The following is a 21,524-nucleotide window of genomic DNA, read 5'->3' on the forward strand; positions in this document are numbered from 1 at the left end:
GAATGGAGGACTCAATCATCAAGACTCGGGGAGATGGAATAGTATTGCCAAGGATAATGCCAGCACTAACCCCTCAAGGTTGCCACAGTGCAGTATCGATACAACCACTCCAACCAGTGCATAAGACCAGAGCCTCGATCATCACCTTTTGACTGAAATTTTTATACTTGATGAAGCAATTAAAACAAAAAAGTTGTACTTATACTTTCCTGAGGGAGCATGCCCCCAGAGTCCCAGACTCCCTTGCCTGTTCAGCAGAATAATAGGATTGAGCCTCACTACCACTTTCACCTTTATTCTTGGCCCGGATGTACATATCGGCAACATAATATAGTAGCTGTAGATAATGCCCCTAGGCAGAGCTATAGGGGTGGGAATTTTTCCCTACTATCACACTATCACAGTAGTTCTTCTGGCAGTTCTTTGCCTGGCCATCATCAACTGCTGTCAAAACATTAGTGTCGTCCCCCAGACCCTTCCTCAAGCATGCTTATCACACAAAAATAACTTAGTTTAGCAGTGTGACAGCATATGTACACTTACCGCATTGTTGAACCATGTATACCACCAGAATCCACCGGATTGACAACTAACACGTGATCTATTTAGGGGAAATCTCGTGGAAAGTCCCTAATTACCTTAAGCGGACACTCGTGATACGTGGTTTTAAATTGAATGGTTTAAGAATGTAACTAGATGGTGAGGCGTACTTTAATCGGCTCGACTTTAATGAGAAACTCGAGCCCCTCGTGAGAAACTACATCGCTTGAGCAACGCTTGAAGAAGTAAGAGTCAAGAATACTGATTGAGGTACTCTATGATATATGCCGGTCTTGAATGCTAACGAAACGAGGAGTGAAGTTTGTGTAACATGTCACATCGCCACACACTGATTCACCGTGTTTGTGCGATAGGGTTTATGGACCTGTCCACCAGATGCTGAAAGGAAATTCATTCCACCACATGTTGAAAGGAAATTCATTCCAACTTGTGAAGTTATTGATATACTCATTGTTGGGGTCCACGGGGACATCGATGATCATTTACCAGTCAGCTGTAAGTAATGTCACAACAGAAGGAAAGGAACCATTTCCATACCCCAGCTATGGCATACTGATTTTCCAGGTCAGTTTATGTACACCCAACCACAGAAATGTAGAACTTTGGTTGCAGGTGGAAAATAAACACCTTTTTACTCAGTTACAAGAGATTCACCCAGCTGGGATAAAATGTTGAAGTGAATGTCATTAGTACTAACTTGTTCATCAGGTATTGGACAATTCCAAGTGTCCAGATTATGCAGTTGTCCTCATGTTCAAGTTTACACGTTTAGGCAAGTTCCACAACGTCCTATAATCTATTACTATATCAGTGTGGAATAATGCTTATGTAATATTTTTCATATTCCAGGCTTTAGGTGTATTGTATTTAACACCTGCTTGTTGGTTTTTGCAGGCCATCTGGTCATACTGGTTTATCCACTAGCAGTTGAATGTGATCATGGTACATATGTAAGTTGAGACCATGCAAGAACAAAGATACAGGTGTCATGAATTTCAGGTCAGTTAACGTTCAGAGGAATTGTATTATTGCAATTGTTGTTTTTGTAGTTATCAATTATCAGTGACCAGTTTGTGATAGCGTACTTTTGTTTGACTAATGACCAAATGTTCTGGTTTACATGCTTACCCAACAGTTATGTTACTCACTTAACCTGCATATGGGATATATATATTTTTTAGTTCATTTTGATTATCCATCCTTTATTGGCACAGCCTGGCATATTGATTTTTTGCACATTCTCTTTTTAATTCAGTGCCTGCTGGATTGTTTCGTCAGATATCGAAACAGGTGTCTTTGGTGTTGCGACCGATGTTCCAGGTCAGTTTGCATGTGTGTTTAATTTAAGGTTGACTTCAGTGCCTGCTTATTCTTTTACAGGTCTCGGTATCGAGTGTCATGAATTTCAGGTCAGTTGACGTACAGAAGAATTGTATTATTGCAATTGTTGTTTTTGTAGTTATCAATTGTCACTGTATACTAGTGATGTGAATTTGCAGGTCAGTCTACTCAGATGTATCGGGTATAGTGTTGATGGGTTCAAACAAATATCCAGTGTAGACTGTAGTGGCATCAAGGGTGTTAATTTCTAGGTCAGTTTACATGTTGTGATGTTAGTGATTTTTTCCTAGTACCCAGATGTTAAGTGTATTGTATTTAATGCCTACCTGTTATGTTTTTAAATTATGGTATATCAGTGTAGACAGTACAACAGTAAGCCTTCTGTGTTGTAGTAACTATTTGTTTCATAATTATGCTGTTGTCCTGGAATGGCACAATTTTTGGGCAACCAGTGTGAAGTCCAGTGGTACAAACATTGTATTATGACCAAGTTGTGATAGCGTACTTTTGTTTGACTAATGTCCTAATGTTCAGGTTTGACATGCTTACCCAACAGTTATGTTATTCATTCACTTAGCCTGGGATATAATTTTTGTTCATTTTGATTATCCATGCTATTATTGATACAGCCCGGCATATAGATTTTTTGTACATTCTCTTTTAATTCAGTGCCTGCTGGATTGTGTCATCAGATATCGAAACAAGTGTTTTTTGGTGTTGCGACCAATGTTCCAGGTCAGTTGCATGAGTGTTTAATTTAAGGTTAACTTCAGTGCCTGCTTATTCTTTTACAGGTCTCGGTATCGTCGTGCTGACATACAAAAAATCATCACTATTGTTGGAACTATTTTTAGTCAAGTCTTGATGTGATGTTGATTAACGTTGTTACACATTGTTGTATGTTTACCATATGGCAAGAAATTTTCATGGCCATCATGAAATTTGAATATTGTGTAAGTTGTGTGGAACGACCCCAACTCATACATGGTCACTGGCAAACCACGAACCACATTCGAGCCACAACACCACCAACCACATTCGAGCAATCCATTACAAAATTTTGTTGCACCATTTGTGTGTGCATAATACTTAATGAAAGCCACAACACAAGCTACATGGTAAACACTACATAGAGGTGGTAACCCCTAAAGGCTTGTTACCTTTTGTATTCACCTTATCGGCCTTTGTGGTTAATCTATTAAAAATTACATGTAAATAGAGAATTGAAGAGTATGCTTAAAGCACCTTCGCTAGTGATTTTGTTCTTCATACCATAAGACAACTGGCGATTTATAAACGCTCGCGTGGGGTGTGGCACTAAATGGAATTTAAAAGATTTCTGCTTAAAACGCCATCCCTAGGGAACTTACGGTTCAGCACGTTGTCACAACTTGTTTATCAGGCATTAGAGTTTGTGTCCACGTCGTGCCTTTAAAAGTTATTGTAGGGATTAGAGGTTTGATTGAAGAAAATACGCATATAGGCAAACCAGGATTGGATAATGTCAGTGCTAGATGGACTATACAAACACGACTGTTGACTGGTATAACGTGACAGTAGTTGTAACGTAAGGTAGAGAAATAAAGTGAAATACGCCTATTTTTTATTTTGCGATGGTTACTTTTTTATTTTAGCGAGGTCGCAAGAAAACTATGATGACGACTCCTAAAGATTTTTTTATCACGTAACGCAATACAAATCTATTGAGAGATGTTGCGTAATCTAGGACTAATATTGTGAAACCGGCCCTACACGTAAATAACTCACAGTAGTGGCCGCGCGTCTTTTAATTGGGCGTGCGCTTTGTAGTTTCTTGGCAGCGCGACTCACTACCGTGAGTCTTGATATATAGTACTGGGACAATGGTGTACATTTGAAGGGTACACAAATTTTAGGAAATGATGTAATAATTGTAAGGAAAAAATTACAAGCTAGTAGTGATCAGTAGAATAAAATGTGTTTAAACATCACCTGAAGTGGAAATGAATTTCTAGCCCATATAATAAGCCATCATGGATAAAGCAGACAATTCAAGTGATGATCCTCCTTGTATTGCAATGATCACTAATGACTTGTAATATTTGTATACTTGTTTGGTAACATAATTCTTACTACTGAACTACAACACATCAAAGGAAAGAATGACACCAGATGGATGAGACTATACATGTATGACAAAAGACATGCCCCCAATACTAATTAATAAGCAATGAAATCGTTTATGAGTCTTACACACAGAAAAATGGTATGTAACATTTGTCCAGAACCTGCTTATGTATATATTACAACTGTTGGAGGGATGGTACAAAAGTCATCAATAATTCCATGTATGTGAAGCCATTATTGCACTACCATAAATTTATGGTCAGCTAACTTAAAACGTGGTTCTTGTAATGTTTCATCATATAACGGAAACCCACAATCACATCTAGTCCACCATGACCAGGTTTTAAGTACAATTTGAATATCATTGTATAGTAAATGTGTTCAATGTTAGTAGGTCTGTAACTAAGTTACTTGTCACGATGTGTCATTGTCACTGTATGTCTCGTTGTGTCATTGTTGCTGTATGTCCCATTGTGTTATTGTCACTGTATGTCCCATTGTGTCGTCACTGTACGTCCCATTGTGTCGTCACTGTATGCATAGCCTATAGAATTTGGATAGGAGCTTATTGGATAGGCATTTCATAGGAACTTTTTGAAAGTATTTAAGGTTGATCTGAATACTTGTATGGGCTTAGTTTTACCTAACCAATACTGCTTCATCGTCATCAAGGAAAAATGAAGATGGTTTTGGGTCATGTTTGTCATAATCCATGCCCACACTTTTGTCGTCCCTACTGTATTGTACTATTGTACTGTAAGATAAGGAAAAACAGACAAAAGGATATTACAAGAACAAACTTCTCCAACTAAAAGCAAACCACTATAGTATGTACAAGTTGAATTGGATCCTAAAAAAAAAACAGCTAAAAATGAAAAGTGGATTTTTTCTCAAGAAAATTGATATTTCAGTCAACCAGTGCGTTGTTTGGCTCCACTGCAATTTCAGGAAAGGTTGTAATGGATACAACATCCCCACAGGAAACGTACAGTGGAAAGTTTGATTGACCATGAATATTGTGACACTAGGCATTTGAATGAAAAGATTTTGAGAAATACTTTTAGCAGGTCAAGCAGTGTTACAAATGAGGCAAATTCAAGATTACATCCCAAATGTTTCTGTGGATCCAGCTAATACATGCTATAACTGATAATCTTATAGCTAGCTAGGTAACAGCTTTAGCATGCAAAGCATGCCAACCTAGAGGGGTCTTGGAGCATGTCCCAGGGGCGGATCTAGGATTTATAAAAGGGGGGGCTAACTCAAGGTACTAATCTATTAGGTAGAGGTGTGCAAAGCACACTTCCCAGCATGCTTTGCATGCTGGAACTAGGGGGGTCTGGGGGCATGCTCCCCAAGAAAATTTTTGAAAAGTAGATGCTAAAATACTGCAATTTGGAGACATTTCCACATAAAATTCATAATATTTTCTGCCTGTAGATATTTTATATACTGCCTTTAGATTATAGGTATGGATGGCTCTCTGAAGCATTTTGTTAATGGAAAAGTTTGGGTAGGTACGGACAACCAAATACATGATGCACCCCTCTCACAATTACACAACACTGAATAGGTGCATGTTAGAATAATAATGTTGAAAGTGGAAAATTTTGAAATTTGAACAATACTAGATTGAATCTGAGAGCATTTTCAATGGACACTGTGCACCTGAATTAAGTATTGCCATACATATTAACTACACAAGTGGATGAATGAAGCCCTTTAAACAGACCAATGCACTTCATTGTATGTATAGGTGCAGGCAGATTTGGAAAGATTCCATAACAGAACCAACTATATGCTTTCAGTGAATGTTCTATTAGAGTAGTTAGCTGACTGCTCTATTAGAGTATCTCGATCTTGTACACCTCCAATGCTGATCCGGGTCCTTGTTGCATAAATTGTAGCATAAATCCACTGATAATACCTTGGAAAGATGTTTATAAGGTGGTTTTATGAGTATTTGTATTATTAGTGATCATATAATTATGCTAAGACAAAATTTCGTTATAATACTCAGCATATTGATCAAGTAAAGCCTAAAAGTGAAGGGGGGGGCTTCAGCCCCCAAAGTCCCCCCTCCTCCGAATCCACCCCTGTGTCCCCCAGGAAATTAAAGATTAGACCCTCTGACATTGAATATGAGAGTAATTTGAATAGTTTATTGCAGTATAATTATTAATGTTTATTTGACTGTTATATTAGGTTGACTGTTATATTAGGTTGACTGCTCTATTAGGGTATCTCAAGCTTGAAATAAACTGTTAAAAATCAGTCTGGTATAGCAATCAGTCTGGCATAGGGTATAAAATTTCCTAGGTGGTATATATTTTTGGCAGAAAGCTTGCTATAATTTTTTTTGTTAGATTATCTACTACAACTGAATATGTGCCTGACAGTTGTATTAGGGTGACTGTTCTATTAGAGTATATATCAATCTTATGTAAAAGTCACAGTGTCTATATAATATAAATGGTTTGCTGCCACTGGAAATATACTCGTTGCTAGATCGAATTGAGCTTGCTGGCTAATAGATGGTATGCCTTACTGAGGCTTCCTGTGTCTTGTACGTTTGTTGTTTGTATGTTTGTTTTGTTGTATGTGTGGATACTATAGCTGTGAGGCAGCTACAACTGTATGAGGCTTCTTACAAAGTGGCACCCAGGGTCAAAATACTCCAGTTGCTGACTGTATATGTCTGTGTCATTGCCACTGTATGTCCTATTGTGTGTCATTGCCACTGTATGTCCTATTGTGTGTCATTGCCACTGTATGTCCTATTGTGTGTCATTGCCACTGTATGTCCTATTGTGTGTCATTGTCACTGCATGTCCTATTGTGTGTCATTGCCACTGTATGTCCTATTGTGTGTCATTGTCATGTTATGTAATATACAGTATGTGTTTTTAATGACATGTCCTGTTGTCATGGTAGACTCCATTTGTCTTGGTATGGTGAAAGTGTTAGGAGAGAGAAACCACAAACCTGAGACTATATTGTACTACTTAATTTGGACTATTTATGCAAGCACATAGTAAAGAATTTAGCCGTCTTATCTGCCTTTGGCTATGAGTGAGTTTGGATATACAGTGCACAGTAGTTATAGCTGTATTGTAATTGGATCTGTGAAAACCTGATATATTGCATAATGATGCACTTTTCGAATTCTTTATTCTAAGTGTATGCTCGGGTGAGGTTTCAGCCTCGTATGTCAATAACTTTGGAATCACAGCCCTACAAAGTAGCTAGTAACAACAAAAAAATGAAATTACAAAAACAGTTGTAACTTATGAATGCAATGATGTACAATCCATTCCTGGGTAGATTTTTCTTGTATCACCTTCTTCACGACATACAGAGACACATTCATTTAGGAAATATTGATTGCATACCATCACTTTGATGTAATGCATGTATCCGTTGATCTATTACAAGAAAACAAAGATTATTTATTATCTTTTGAGTGGGCGAATAAGATGATATCCAGATTTTTACCGTTAGTCCCTTTCTTTACCAAGAACAAAGTGTTTAACTGAATACACAAGTGACCCATTGAATCAATGTAAAATATTGGCTTGTGCCACTATGTCAGGTTTTTTTACAGATCTGGTTGATGCAATTTCATAATTTTGAATGCCATTTAGTTAGGCCTGAGTCAAATATGCTTAAAATTTTGCCCAAAATGCTTTCAAGAGTTTCCCAAAATTTTCACCCTTACTATGCTCTTTAATGTTTCCATTATGCTTGTATTGTGCTCCAAGGTTAGCAACATTTCCTACAATTATCTTGGAATATTTTAATCAGTGAATGCTCTATTAGAGTATTTAGCTACAAAGTGACTGTTCTATTAGAGAGTATTGATCTAAGGTGTACAATGCATTTGATTCTATTGCAGTTTTCCGCTGATTGCTTTATTAGGGAGTATCAATCTATTTGTGACCGGATCTGCAAATTTAGCCCCACTGACTCATGTTTGTTCCTTTGTATACAGTTTCATTTCAGTGACAGCACAATAATGTCGATTTAGGTAGTCAATTAAGTGCCATGTCCAGTGTCACTATGCAGGTGTGACATTGCAGCAGGTGTTAAAACAACAATATATAAAGTACCTACTTTACTAGCCATGAAGTAGTGAATATGTTTGCAGTAATGGCCAAATCAATTAAGCGCTACACAGAGTGTGTGGACATCTCCACATCATTAGAATGCAATCACAATAGCAATATAACCTAACCTGTGACCCTCTTCATTCAGTAAAACGATGAACTATCTTCTTCTCCAATATCTATGCTTTGGCTCACTTTACAAAACTAAAACCCACTATCGATCCTGTGAAGTGTCACTATATTAAAGCAGAGGAGATCACACAGTTTCATCAAAGAAATCGGATGATTTCTGTGAATGCTTGGAATGCATCTCCTAGGACGAATATGAGGGATATAACTTGTATATACTACCTCAATTTCCTGGTAATGCATTCCTGAGCACTGATAGCAGTGCTATTTTATCACTTATACGCTTTCCCTTCCCTTTGAAGTGAAGTATGAAAGTGGTATATATGTACTAGATAAAGCACTGCTGTGAGTGCTGTACGGGAAAAAATAGCTATAATTTTATTCAATGCCAAAGTACGCAACTTTCCCACCGAGCTATGCTGTAATACCGTCATTCATCTCTTGTTTCACTACTTTTTATTGCATAGATCCCTACTTCATTTTTAAATTAACAATTTTTTAAAATACTAGTTTGTTTAGTTTTTTTGTTGTAGCACAGCTAATTACACTGTATGTGCACCTATCAACGTCAAGCCCCATCTACCCCAGGTCAGGCAGAGGTGGAGATTGGTGGGGATTTACAAATGTTAGATGACAAATTCCCGACCCCTGGGGACAACTTCGAGTTACAAATCCCCTACTAATTCGAATTATTTATCCCGGGAATCACTAACAATATGACCAAGTGTGGCTATTTGTGTTACAAATGTCCCTACCATGGGGATGAGTTTGGGTGACGAATCCCCTACAAATCCCCACCCACTGCCTGACCTGGAGTAGGTGGGGCGTGACATTGATAGGCACATTAAGTTCCTGTACAGCTTATTAAAGTATGTACTGTGCCAAAATTGGAAGCACATAGGCCCATATTAGCATGTATAGCTTACCTTTGATTGTAGTAGCAGTGGCACTCAGATCTATGACCTGTCTCACTGGTATGATGGTCCGCATTCTATTCACTGGGTCCAGAAGTTGATCGAATGAACAGACACTTTTGGTTATCTAGAGCTTAGTATCGACTAACATGATGATGAAGTAATAAAATTTTCACTCAAGTACTATCCAATCACTCGCTGATCTCGCTGTCAGTGTGTTCAAAGGAACAAGCCATCGAGTCTCAATCCATCTACAAACCTCTTTGTCAATTGCAGTCCAGACGTTGGCAAAAGTCTAAGTGACAACTCAGCAGCCTTAATGTTTCACCATAGATTTCACGTGCAGCCCTTGAAATTATAAGCGCCCTGCTATTTCAGCAGCATAAGCGCTTTCTGAAATAATTTTGTGGTGTCTACAGAAAAGTGTTGATACAGAAAATTAACGCCTCGGTATGGTTTTGATGCTTGAAGAAGACAACCAACCTGACTGAAGATAAAAGGAAGACAAAGAGCACAGGGTGTACACTCGTTGGAACCCCAAAAAGCACATCCCACTGGTGAGTTTGTTGTTGTGGCGTAAAATGGTGACTGTGCACTGCTTCATTTGGGCTCTAGGCTTGTGACTGTGGTCAGGTAGTGAGTGAGTGAGACGAAATTTCAATTTTTGGAGGTTTTTAAAAAATTCTCTATCCAATCACCGGTAAGTGTTTTCTTGTTTTTAATGCTGTATTTCATGTTAGATAGACTAATATTATTCCATAAAGATGAATTTCATGGCGTAAGATGTCTCTAAGATGATTTTTAAAGGCGGCATTTTAGGTGGCATGCTTCACTTTTGATGCAATCCCTACTACTACCGTACTGTTTGACTGAGTAGTGTTATCATTGATAGAATAGACATTGCACCTGTGTTTCGCCTGTGTTGCACTGTGCTGTGCCTGCATTAGTCATTTTGTGAGTCTAGTCTGTCTTCTCAACAACTAAAACTTTTTGATTGTGGTACTTTATTAAGCATATTTCCATGATATTCCTAGGACTCATCTGTTTATGTGAACAAAACATAGTAAGAATGTTCACTGTTGCTGACCACAAGCAACCATCATCGAAATCTTCAAGTGTGTCTATAAATTAAATCCAGTATTTCTCATCTTACTGGTTTGGCTGACTGGTCTGCCAGCGCAGTAGCTCCTGAAGGATTTAATGATCAACTAAAATTAATGTTTTACACTTTCAAAATTGGCTGGGCAAACCTTTACATGGCTAATATGTGTCTAACTTAAATGATAACAATTGTGCCCACTCTTTTGTATGGCTTGTCTATACCGATATGAAGATTGTGAAACTGAAAGTTTAATTTTAGCTGCTCAAGATCAGGTACTAAACACTAAGTATTACAATGCATCAATCTTAGGTGGATCTGATCCAGCATGTCGCCTGTGTGGGTCAGAGATTGAGACTGTGGCTCAATTGTCTCAGGGTGCACTACTTTGGCTGGCACATTGTATAAGAAGCGTCATAATGAAGTGAAGTGGTGCTTACACTGGTGTTTGTGCTCACATATTGGTTTCTTAGTTGCGATATTGGTGGAAACATAATCCAAGACCTGTTGAAGAATCTGACTGTGTGAAAATTTAATGGGACTTCACTGTTATAAATGACAGAACTATCCATGCCAATCATCCTGATTTAATCTTATTGTTGAAAAAAAAAAAAGACATGCTTTTTTGGTAGACTTTTCTTGTACTTTTGACTCTAATGTTATTAGTAAACAAGTTGAAAAGATTGACAAATATCAGGACTCACTAATTACTCTGGCATGTTAAAGCAGATGTAATTACAATAGTGGTGCCCTTGGTGCTCTGAGCCCCAGGTTTAATGACTGGTTAAAGAGACTTACTATTACTTTGAAGCCCTGTGTCTTACAGAAATCTGTTTTACTGCAAACTGCTGGACTGTTGCGTCAAATACTGAACATTCATCTTTGAACCTTAGTTAGGTTTCGATAATTGTTGTAGTTAACTGTGTACCAGAATTAATTATTTTGTTCTCTGTGTATTTCAATAACAATAATGATAATTCTAAAGTTTATGTGCACCCATCATCATCGGAGCTTTAGGGTTTATCCCTAAGAATTTGGCAAACGTATTAGAGAAACTTAATAATAGTTCAACATCACTTATTTCAACTTTTCAAAGATCTGTGTTGTACATCACTGCAGTGATCATTAGAAGACGTATGAACATTTGACTATCATAGCAATCTAAGCTCTTGGCTAGAGTTAGGTTTATTTTCCAGTAACTATACTGTGTATATTACTGTGCTAGAATTTTAAATAATAATTATAATGTCTGTGTAAAAGAAAAAATCTAGCTTGCATCAACTCAGGATTTGAATCTTTGAGCATCATGAAAGATCCGCATAATATTTTATTGTCAAGGTTTATTGTTTACGTTTATTAGAACTTTACAGCACTTCACCTCGTCCTACATTTTTACACAAAGTGCTGGAGATAGAACAAGAATGGGCAATATAGCACTTAAGTACAACTTACTGTATCTGATAAAAAAACTCAACTTTTTACCAATTAACAATTTCTTGATATCAGTACCGATACTAATATTTTGTCAGTGCACCTCTATAGTTGTAGTATAAGTTTCAACTACTGCAATTATATATTGTACAGTAAGTGTTATTATACACTTGTGATACTGATATTTTTAGACTCATAATGCTTTCAAATTTATTAAACTGCCTCGATATTCCTAAGTTGTTGCAGTATTTTTGGATCCACTACATTGATAACATTTCAGTTAGTTTACTATATACCGTAAATATTGTTCAATAATGTAGGGTGACATGGTCTCACCTTGACATGATGTAAAGCACCAGACATCACATTCTGGGGACTGTGTTTAGCAATGTTGATACGACTACACAATTGACCAATAGAGGGCCTGGCTGGTAGGATGTTAAGACATTGTATTATCACTGGTAGTAGAGGATTGCTGATAATGTCATCTAGTTGTGGTTTGTACCGCTGCACTTCAGTTAGTTCATCATCCTCTATCGGAGCAGGAGAAGTTTGAGTGGCCACTTGTAGAAAGAGTATTCCTAAGGAATATATGTCAGAAGGTCTGGAACATAGTGAAATGTTCTTTGTTGTTTCAAGTGACATATAAGCTTTAAATAATGTAGTAGTTTTCTCGTTCAATTCAGTAATTTGTGGACAGACATAATCAGATATCTTGGGTTGTCCATCTGTTGTGATCAGCACATTTCCCCCATGGAGATTGTTGTGTATCACTCCATCATCATGTAAGAACTGCACACCTCTAGTCATACCATAACAGAGATCAAGTTGTACATGAATGGGTAGCTTTCCTTTCATCTTTGCAGTAAAACTGTTGAGGTTATCAGGTAGCAGTTCAGTTAACAATATGGGAGGTCCATCATTGGTTCGTTGAGCTACTGTGAAGAATTTCTCTATATGAGGATGTTCATGAGAACTAAATGTGGCAGAGACACTCTCAATGTCAGCTACAAACTGGTTTATCTGGTCTACACTCGTATCAGGATATCCTGGTAGGAGGGTCTTGTGGATGATCTTACCAGCATATGTCTTGTCACCATAACTCATCCTCCACACCTCCCCATATCTACCACTTCCTAGTAACTCCTGCTGGACCAGCTGGTCCTGTAATTTATATTTTAATACATTAAACAGTATCATATTATAGGAACACACCTGAGGTATTGTTTCTCTCCTCTTCCTATCTTTCCTCTCCCTAAACTGCTTAACTAACAATTTGTTGTCCGCTTTTTGTTTTGCTAGTTCCTTATCCTTCATCATCAGTTGTGAGGTCATCTCTTCTTGTTGACTCTGTAAAAAAATTTAAAAGTTTGTTCATTTTGCATGGTAAGTGATAATCATATTACCTGTTGTAATTTGATTGTTTCTTGCAATTTACAAACTGTTTCTTGTGTCTGAGTAAGCTCTTGTTTACTCTCAGATAACTCAGTGTGTATCCAGTTGACAAATCCTGACCATTCCTGTAACATTAGTGTAGAGTGAGTAAATGTTTATAAAACTAGCCTTCTGAGATAAGATTTGGTAACAATTTTGATTGAAAAATTGAATTAATGCATGTTAAAAGAAATGGTAAAGTAGTATAGTGCAAAATTGCATTTTGTACACTTTGTGATACAGCTATGAAACTTTTAACACAAATAACACTTCTTATGAGATTTTTGCAGTGTTCAATATTTTGTCTCTTACATGATCTGTCAAAATGACAGATCAACATGTAACATGGTCAGTCATTGGTACATAATATTATAAGCAGTTTCATACAAAATGCCATTTAGAAGCTTTTTGATAGTTTATGTCAGAGTATTCTCAATTTAATCAGTGATTGTGGCTACAGATGATAGGCTGTCATTTTTGTTTTTAATATAGCGCCAACCTTTGATGACCTACATATACAGCCATATTTATTTTTGACATCATTTTGTTATCTTCCTGAGGCATTACCTTACATCGCTAAAGCACGGTTGCAAATGACTAACTTGGATTCTACTCCAAAGTTTTGATCATTTTATCAGTCACAAATTTCTTTGAGATCATGTGCCCTTGGGGTGTAAATTCCAGGTAACCTTTTCTAGTTTCTTGGCTGATATAACTTTGTAATGAAATAAGTTATTGACTTTAAATAAAAGCAAAATTGTTTCATACTACAAGACCTTTCATCTGAAATCATGTTCTATGTCTGAGACAAAAATAATGAATTTTCAATGCAAAAAATGGCTACTAAGATCACCTAAATTTATGTCAAATCTACAACGGAACTCAAGGTTGTAGCGGCTGTAGCCAGAAAGTGTTTTGTGTTATTATGGTACTTATAGAGGTCCCAACGGTGTGTAGATATCAGCCTGGAGCTCACAATTACAACACTTGTCCATTGTGAACCCCAAGTGTTGTCCATCCCACCACCACCTACTCTATAATAGCCCTCTGTGAGGACTCGTGATACAGCGAAACTTGTTTTATCAAAAATGGTGAAAATTTTACATGCTACTTCTTGTAGTTCTAAAAGGCCATCTTTAGGGCAGGGGCGTAGCCAGCCAATATTTGATGGTTGGGCATAATATCAACTTAACTACACACACAAGAAACACGCTCACTTTCATGTGAGACTTTATCAAATAAAAATATGAAAAGTGTATGCACACAAGGCCTACAGCTACCTATGCTATAGTGTAAACAAATGTTGCTTGCATGCATGCAAACATTTTACTAGCTATAGCTATGCTATTACTTGTAGGGTATGCATCCACTGACGATCGTCGTAGCTGAGCATCACGTGACATCAAACTGCTGAACCTACAAGAACCAACAACGTAAATAATCAACTGGCAGTATAGCTTACAGACCAACCACCACAGCGATATGCAATGCTTTTCAAGTAAACGCCACATGGCCCCAAATGAAGGCCGGGGGCGCTAATTTATGAATTATAATGACTCCATAGATAATCACAAATATCAGCATGCCAAGAAAGCTTCGTCCCAGACTTATAGCAGCCAATGTACATTTTGCATGTATCTGGTGTAAACCACAACTCGGTTAATCAGTACAAATTGTGCACGTGACACTTTATAATGACTTGACCTTTTCTCCATTTCCAGCTCCATTTGCATATGCTATTATTGTTATCTAGAAGAATACGTTTTCCTGTTTTCTTTCATCAGCAGTAAGTTAGGCTATATGGTGTTTTCCTTATCAAAAAATACGCTTGACAAGTTGGGTTCACCAGTCATATATAATTTTATTTTACAAAAAAAAGTTAACAAGCAAGTACACAAGAAATATGGAATTTTCAACTAGAGTCAGTGGCAGATACGGGAAGGTTGTAATGGTTTCAGCTGAAACCTCCTCTGTTAATAGGACACGAGCCCCATGCAGTTTATTTACAATTCGTGTGGGTGATAAAATCACCAAGAGTTATACATAGTGTATTATATTTGGAACTATTTCTACTGGCTAAATTTCATACTATTGCCTTTGAAATCACTGAAAATGCCATTACAACGTTTAAGCATGTTAAGCTCTTCTAAAATAACTATTGTTTTAATAAATGCAAATGCTGTTTTGCTTCAAAACATTCTGCAAAGGCTTGGATTGGTAAGATTCATTGGTAAGGTTCAACTGTGGAACAATGTTGTGGAGTGATTTTTTTTACTGATTCACTGCAAGCTAGTTTACTAGATCTATGTAGCTAGTTGTAGGCCACTGAGCTATCAAGTAAACCAGCTGGACAGTCTGGTAGGGATCACAGTTATTGTGAACCTGAAACCCCCCTGAAAATTTCTAGATCTGGCACTGAGAGTAGTGACCATAGCACATCGATAAAAAGTACTGAAACAAGTGCACAATATTAAATCACAGTAAAACAATAAGAAGTGTTATATCCCTACTGTACATTTCCATATCTTGAGCACAGTAGGTCCTGGAATATATCACTTCTTATTGTTTTACTGTGATTTAATATCGTGCACTACTCCAGCTTGTTTCAGTTCTTTTTATCGATGTGCTATGGTCCCTACTCTAGTTGAAAATTCCAAATTTTTGTGTGCTTGTAAAGCATTTATGCTCTCGCTATAAGGAATTGAAAAGTACTGACCCACAGGAAACTTTAAACTTTTAGCCTTTGGAGATTGTATTGGGTAACAACTTAGGCTTATTGAATAAACATTTTGAATAATTACATGTTGATTCTGCAGCTGAGTCCTAGTGTTGCACCAATATCCAAATTAGCCGATCATTCCGATAACTGATCGTAAGCAACAGAATTAGCCGATACCAATAACCGATCCAATATACACTAATAACACTAACACTCATCTTCATCATTATTATGTAAATATAGTAGTGATATAAGTATTGATATACAGGCTAAAATGTAAAGCTAGATGTATACCACAAGTAAACGTTACTCATGGTAAACAGGTTTTAAGTGCATTTTACTACTGCTATACAGTTGAGACAAATGGCTGGTACTACATCATACAGTACGATAGTTACTGTATAGTAGGGACCACAATGGAGTAGGCGTGGCCCATGGAATAATATCACCCAAAACAGCCTCAATTTTCCCTGACGATGATGAGGCAGTAGGTAAAACTAAGCCCAAACAAACTTTCAGATCGACCCGAAACACTTTCAGCAAGTTGCTACGGAATTTTAAAAATAATTTATTTAATGGAATTTTCTACTGACTGACCGACTGCCTGATGCCTTCAGACAAGCGTAACTCGATAATGGCTAAGGCTACGGGCTTGATTTTTTCACTGTTTGATGTCGCTTCAGCCCGACTGGTGCCTTTTGGCATACCGCAGTACGTACAATGCATTCTTCATGGACTTACCAGTGTCCTCCTTTGTGTCCCATTCATCTTTGCTGACAGTGAAAAGTGTCGATTTTGTGGTAGCACGTGATGGCTTCCCTTCATAACGGAAATTGTCTGTATTTTTCGTAGTGGCTATTTTGATTGCAGAGGTGCTTTTCGAACAGTTCTTGATCCGAAATGCTGTGTAACAGGTTGAACATAGCTGACAGCAAAGCATAATGGATACTTCACTTTTTAGACGATAATTGATATAGCTGGGGCATGCTGCGCCATTTCAGATGTGGTATGTGTGGGTTCACCAATCATAATAATTATTTACATAAAAAGTTAACAAACAAGTACACAGTAAATTTGGAATTTTCATTTAGAGTAGGGACCATAGCACATTGATAAAAAGTACTGAAACAAGTACAATATTAAATCACAGTAAAACAATAAGAAGTGTTATATCCCTACTGTGCTCAAGATACCATAGTGATAATGCACAGTAGGGATATAACACTTCTTATTGTTTTACTGTGATTTAATATTGTGCCTACTCCAACTTGTTTCAGGACTTCTTATCGATGTGCTATGGTCCCTACTCTAGTTGAAAATTCCAAATTTTTCTGTGTACTTGTAGAAACCTAAAACCTCAGTTTACTGTTGGGCATGGCCTAAAACCTGATAGTTTACTATGGGCATGGCTTGTAGTCACTGCTAAACCATCAACACATAACTTAATTAAAATGCCAAATAACTTATGTCTAACCTCCCCCACATCATTATACTACACAGCGTAGCGGAAATTAATATCAGCTTTGATTTCATCAAAACCGATTAATCGGCTAGTAGCCAATATCAGCTCGATACCGATTACTGAACCGATTATTGAACTGATTATCGGTGCAACACTACTGAATCCTACTACCACTGGAAACCCCCTGTTAGAAATCGTAGATCCACAAATCGTAAAAGGTTGCATTGTACCTCACTTTCCTATCCTTCAACAATGTTGAATGATAGGAGTCTGAGGTGCAACCCCCCCAAATACTGTAAGTTATTTGTATAGTTAAAAACTGGAGCTAACTATAGCACAAAGCTAGCTACTTATTTTGTAGCATTTCCTGGTCTATAACACTCAGTCATGCTGTGTATATTGATTATATTCCATAATATTTGTAGAAGGAAATCCCAGCATTTGAAGGATCCATGGTACATTTTTGTTGTTCATAATGATAAAGCATTCGGCTATGCTCTCTAGTGCATGTGATCTTTTTATTACAAGCACATGATTGCAGTATTTGAATAGCTGACTTCTGTATTAAGAGTATCTTGATCTACTCATTGATAGTCTCATGCCACCACCAATGCTGCTTAGGGGCGGATCTATGGTGGCGTTTCCAGTGGTACATAGTAGGACTCAGCTGCAGATGCAGGGATCTTGTGAGCATGGCAAGGTTTTAGTTTTATAATGCTTGAATTTTAATAAAACTTGCTCTACTATTCCTCACTACTATCATCTCATGCCATCAGCTTCTGAGTGTTTACCAGAACTTCTGCAATGCACAAATACTATGGTGTCTTGATTATAGCTTATCAATTTACCAGAATCTTAGAAAGGGTGCAATATTTACAGTACTTACACTCTATCTAGTCACATGTGGTAAGTATGCAATCCATTCACACTCATTAAACCAGTTCAGTTAAAAGATCAATGCCTTCCATATTCTACATAACTAATCTTGCATGAAACTTAAAAGCACAATACAATGGGACTTAGTTTAGTGCTTAAAACTTCTTTTCATCTGAGTTACAGCCTTCTTCCAATAAAAGTACTGATGGAAGTCATTTGCTGCCATTGTAGCTACTCACTGTACTTGCAAAATAAATTGCAGCCAGGCTACTATAGCTAGTGCTAGCTGACCAATAGTTATAGCTGTGCAGTTGGATATCAATATCTGGGATAGATAATAGATAGGTCTATCTATCTACTGAATTCTTACTGTATAGTTATAGCTTATCTAACCCAAAACAGCCAAGCTGTAAAAAAAGTGTGCATCCCTCAAAAAGGCTATGGTGAAAAAAGATGTGAAATCCAAGGTGGCGGCCAAGAAATGGCTGTGATGGTAGGTTAATGGTAAAAATTTTAATAATGACAATTCAGGTGAATTTTTGTGCCGCTTGGTCTTGGCAAAAAATTCACCTAAATTGCCGTTATTAAAATTTTGACCATTAACCTACCATCACAGCCATTTCTTGGCCGCCACCTTGGATTTCACATCTTTTTTCACCATAGCCTTTTTGAGGGCTGCACACTTTTTTTACAGCTTGGCTGTTTTGGGTTAGATTTCACTTCTTTTTGTATTTGTATACCTCAAAGCCAGCCATAGGCCGACTTTGGGACTTCTTAAACCTGTCTTTTTTTCTTTACCACAGGAAGAAGAAAAGATGAAGCAGATGTACTTTAAATATTTCTGATTTTATCAGTAAATGTACAAATTATATATCTAATACATATATTTATTACAGAACTCTCCATGGTGGTTTCTTTGTAACTGAACACTCTACAAAGTGACTTCTTCTTGCTGCTCTCTCTACAGGGTGAATTGTTTGTAGCTGAACAATCTACAAGGTAACTTCACCTAGCTGATCTCTCTACAGGGTGATTTGTTTGTAGCTGAATTCTGTGCAGGTGATTTGTTTGCAGCTGAGCTCTTTACAGAATGGTTTCTTTGTAGCTGAACTCTCTACAAGGTAACTTCTTCTAACTGATCTTTCTACAGGACAATTTGTTTGTGGCTGAATTTTCTACAGGGTTATTTCTTTGCAGCTGAACTCTCTACATGGTGGTTTCTTTGTAACTGAACTCTCTACAAGGTAATTTCTTCTAGCTGATCTCTCTACAGGAAGATTTGTTTGTAGCTGAACTCTCTACAGGTGATTTGTTTGCAGCTGAACTCTCTACATGATGGTTTCTTTGTAGCTGAACTCTCCACAAGGTAACTTCTTCTAGCTGATCTTTCTACAGGGTGATTTGTTTGTAGCTGAACTCTCTACAAGGAAACTTCTTCTAGCTGATCTCTCTACAGGGAAATTTGTTTGTAGCTGAACTCTATACAGGTGATTTGTTTGCAGCTGAACTCTCTACATGATGGTTCTTTGTAGCTGAACTCTCTACAAGGTGACTGCTTCTAGCTGACCTTTCTACAGGGAGATTTGTTTGTAGCTGAACTCTCTACAGGTGATTTGTTTGCAGCTGAACTCTCTACATGATGGTTTCTTTGTAGCTGAACTCTCTACAAGGTAACTTCTTCTAGCTGATCTCTCTACAGAGAGATTTGTTTGTAGCTGAACTCTCTACATGATGGTTTCTTTGTAGCTGAACTCTCTACAAGGTAATTTCTTCTACCCTATAGCTGATCTCTCTACAGAGAGATTTTTTTGTAGCTGAACTCCCTACAGGTGATTTGTTTGCAGCTGAACTCTCTACATGATGGTTTCTTTGTAGCTGAACTCTCCACAAGGTAACTTCTTCTAGCTGATCTCTCTACAGGGAGATTTGTTTGTAGCTGACCTCTCTACAGGGTGATTTTTTTTTGTAGCTGAACTTTCTACATACAAAGTGATTTGTTCTAGCTGGTCTCTCTACAGGATGACTTGTTTCTAGCTGAACTCTATACAAGGTGATCCTTTCGTAGCTGAACTCACTACAGGGTGATTTGTTTGCAGCTGAACTCTCTACATGATGGTTTGTTTGTAGCTGAACTCTCTACAAGGTAACTTCTTCTAGTTGATCTCTCTACAGGGTGATTTGTTTGTAGCTGAACTCTGTACAGTTTGATTTGTTTGCAGCTGAACTTTCTACATGGTAACTTCTTTTAGTTGATCTCTCTACAGGATGACTTGTTTCTAGCTGAACTCTCGACAGGATGATCTGTTCATAGCTGAATTCTCTACATGGTAGTTTCTTTGTAGCTAAACTCTTTACAAGGTGACTTCTTCTAACTGATCTTTCTACAGGACAATTTGTTTGTAGCTGAATTTTCTACAGGGTGATTTCTTTGCAGCTGAACTCTCTACATGGTGGTTTCTTTGTAACTGAACTCTCTACAAGGTAATTTCTTCTAGCTGATCTCTCTACAGGAAGATTTGTTTCTAGCTGAACTCTCTACAGGTGATTTGTTTGCAGCTGAACTTTCTACATGGTTGTTTCTTTGTAGCTGAACTCTCTACAAGGTAACTTCTTTTAGTTGATCTCTCTACAGGATGACTTGTTTCTAGCTGAACTCTCGACAGGATGATCTGTTCATAGCTGAATTCTCTACATGGTAGTTTCTTTGTAGCTAAACTCTTTACAAGGTGACTTCTTCTAGTTGATCTCTCTATAGGGTGATTTGTTTGTAGCTGAACTATCTGCAGGGTGATTTGAACTCTCTACAAGGTGATGTTTTCTAGTTGATCTCTCTACTCAGTCTGGATGACTTGTTTCTAGCTGAACTCTCTACAGTGTGATCTGTTAAGTTTCTACCTGATCTTTCTATAGAGTTATATCTTGTTTGTATAGCTGAACTCTTTTACTTGGTGGTTTTTTGATTGGTTGCTGAACTCTCTCTCCACGGTGACTTGTTTGTAGCTGAACTCTCTACAGAGTGACTTACTTGTAGCTGAACATTGCATAAAGTAACTTGTTTGTAGCTGATATAGATGAACTCTCTACTAGGTAGCTTTTTGGAGCTGAACCCTTTATGCAGTGACTTGTTTGTAGCTGAATTCTCTACAGAGTGACTTGTTGTAGCTGAACTCTCTACAAGGTGACTTGTTTATAGTTGAATTCTCTTCAGTGTGACTTATAATGTTCTGAATCTCTACAGCAACACATTTGTAGCTGAACTCTCTACAGGATGACTTGCTTGTAGCTGAATTGTCTATAAGATTAACTGTTTGTAGCTGAACTCCCTACAGAATAACTTGCAATGCCA

General features: G+C 37.5%; 1 protein-coding gene and 1 long non-coding RNA gene across 8 annotated transcripts in view; one reads left to right on the plus strand and one right to left on the minus strand.

The window, feature by feature from the left end:
• The window catches only part of LOC136255239 (uncharacterized), an 81,750-nt gene that overhangs the window by 2,658 nt on the left and 57,568 nt on the right, over positions 1-21,524 (minus strand). The window contains exons 12-14 of the mRNA XM_066047966.1: positions 13,094-13,207; positions 12,903-13,037; positions 12,024-12,851 (exon numbers count right to left, since the gene is read on the minus strand). Coding sequence (XP_065904038.1) covers positions 12,024-12,851; positions 12,903-13,037; positions 13,094-13,207 — 1,077 coding nt within the window. The remainder of the gene's footprint in view (positions 1-12,023; positions 12,852-12,902; positions 13,038-13,093; positions 13,208-21,524) is intronic.
• LOC136257004 (uncharacterized) lies at positions 383-2,640 on the plus strand. Of its 7 annotated transcripts, none has more exons than XR_010701758.1 (7): positions 384-1,125; positions 1,174-1,333; positions 1,456-1,560; positions 1,817-1,881; positions 1,942-1,970; positions 2,021-2,153; positions 2,572-2,640. It is a non-coding gene; the product is annotated as an uncharacterized lncRNA (long non-coding RNA). The 7 variants fall into 7 exon arrangements; XR_010701759.1 differs by having other exon boundaries at positions 2,061-2,153; XR_010701761.1 differs by having other exon boundaries at positions 386-860; positions 915-1,125; positions 1,942-2,153.

This window comes from Dysidea avara, chromosome 5 (assembly GCF_963678975.1).
Source record: "Dysidea avara chromosome 5, odDysAvar1.4, whole genome shotgun sequence".
Classification (NCBI taxonomy): Eukaryota; Metazoa; Porifera; class Demospongiae; order Dictyoceratida; family Dysideidae; genus Dysidea; species Dysidea avara.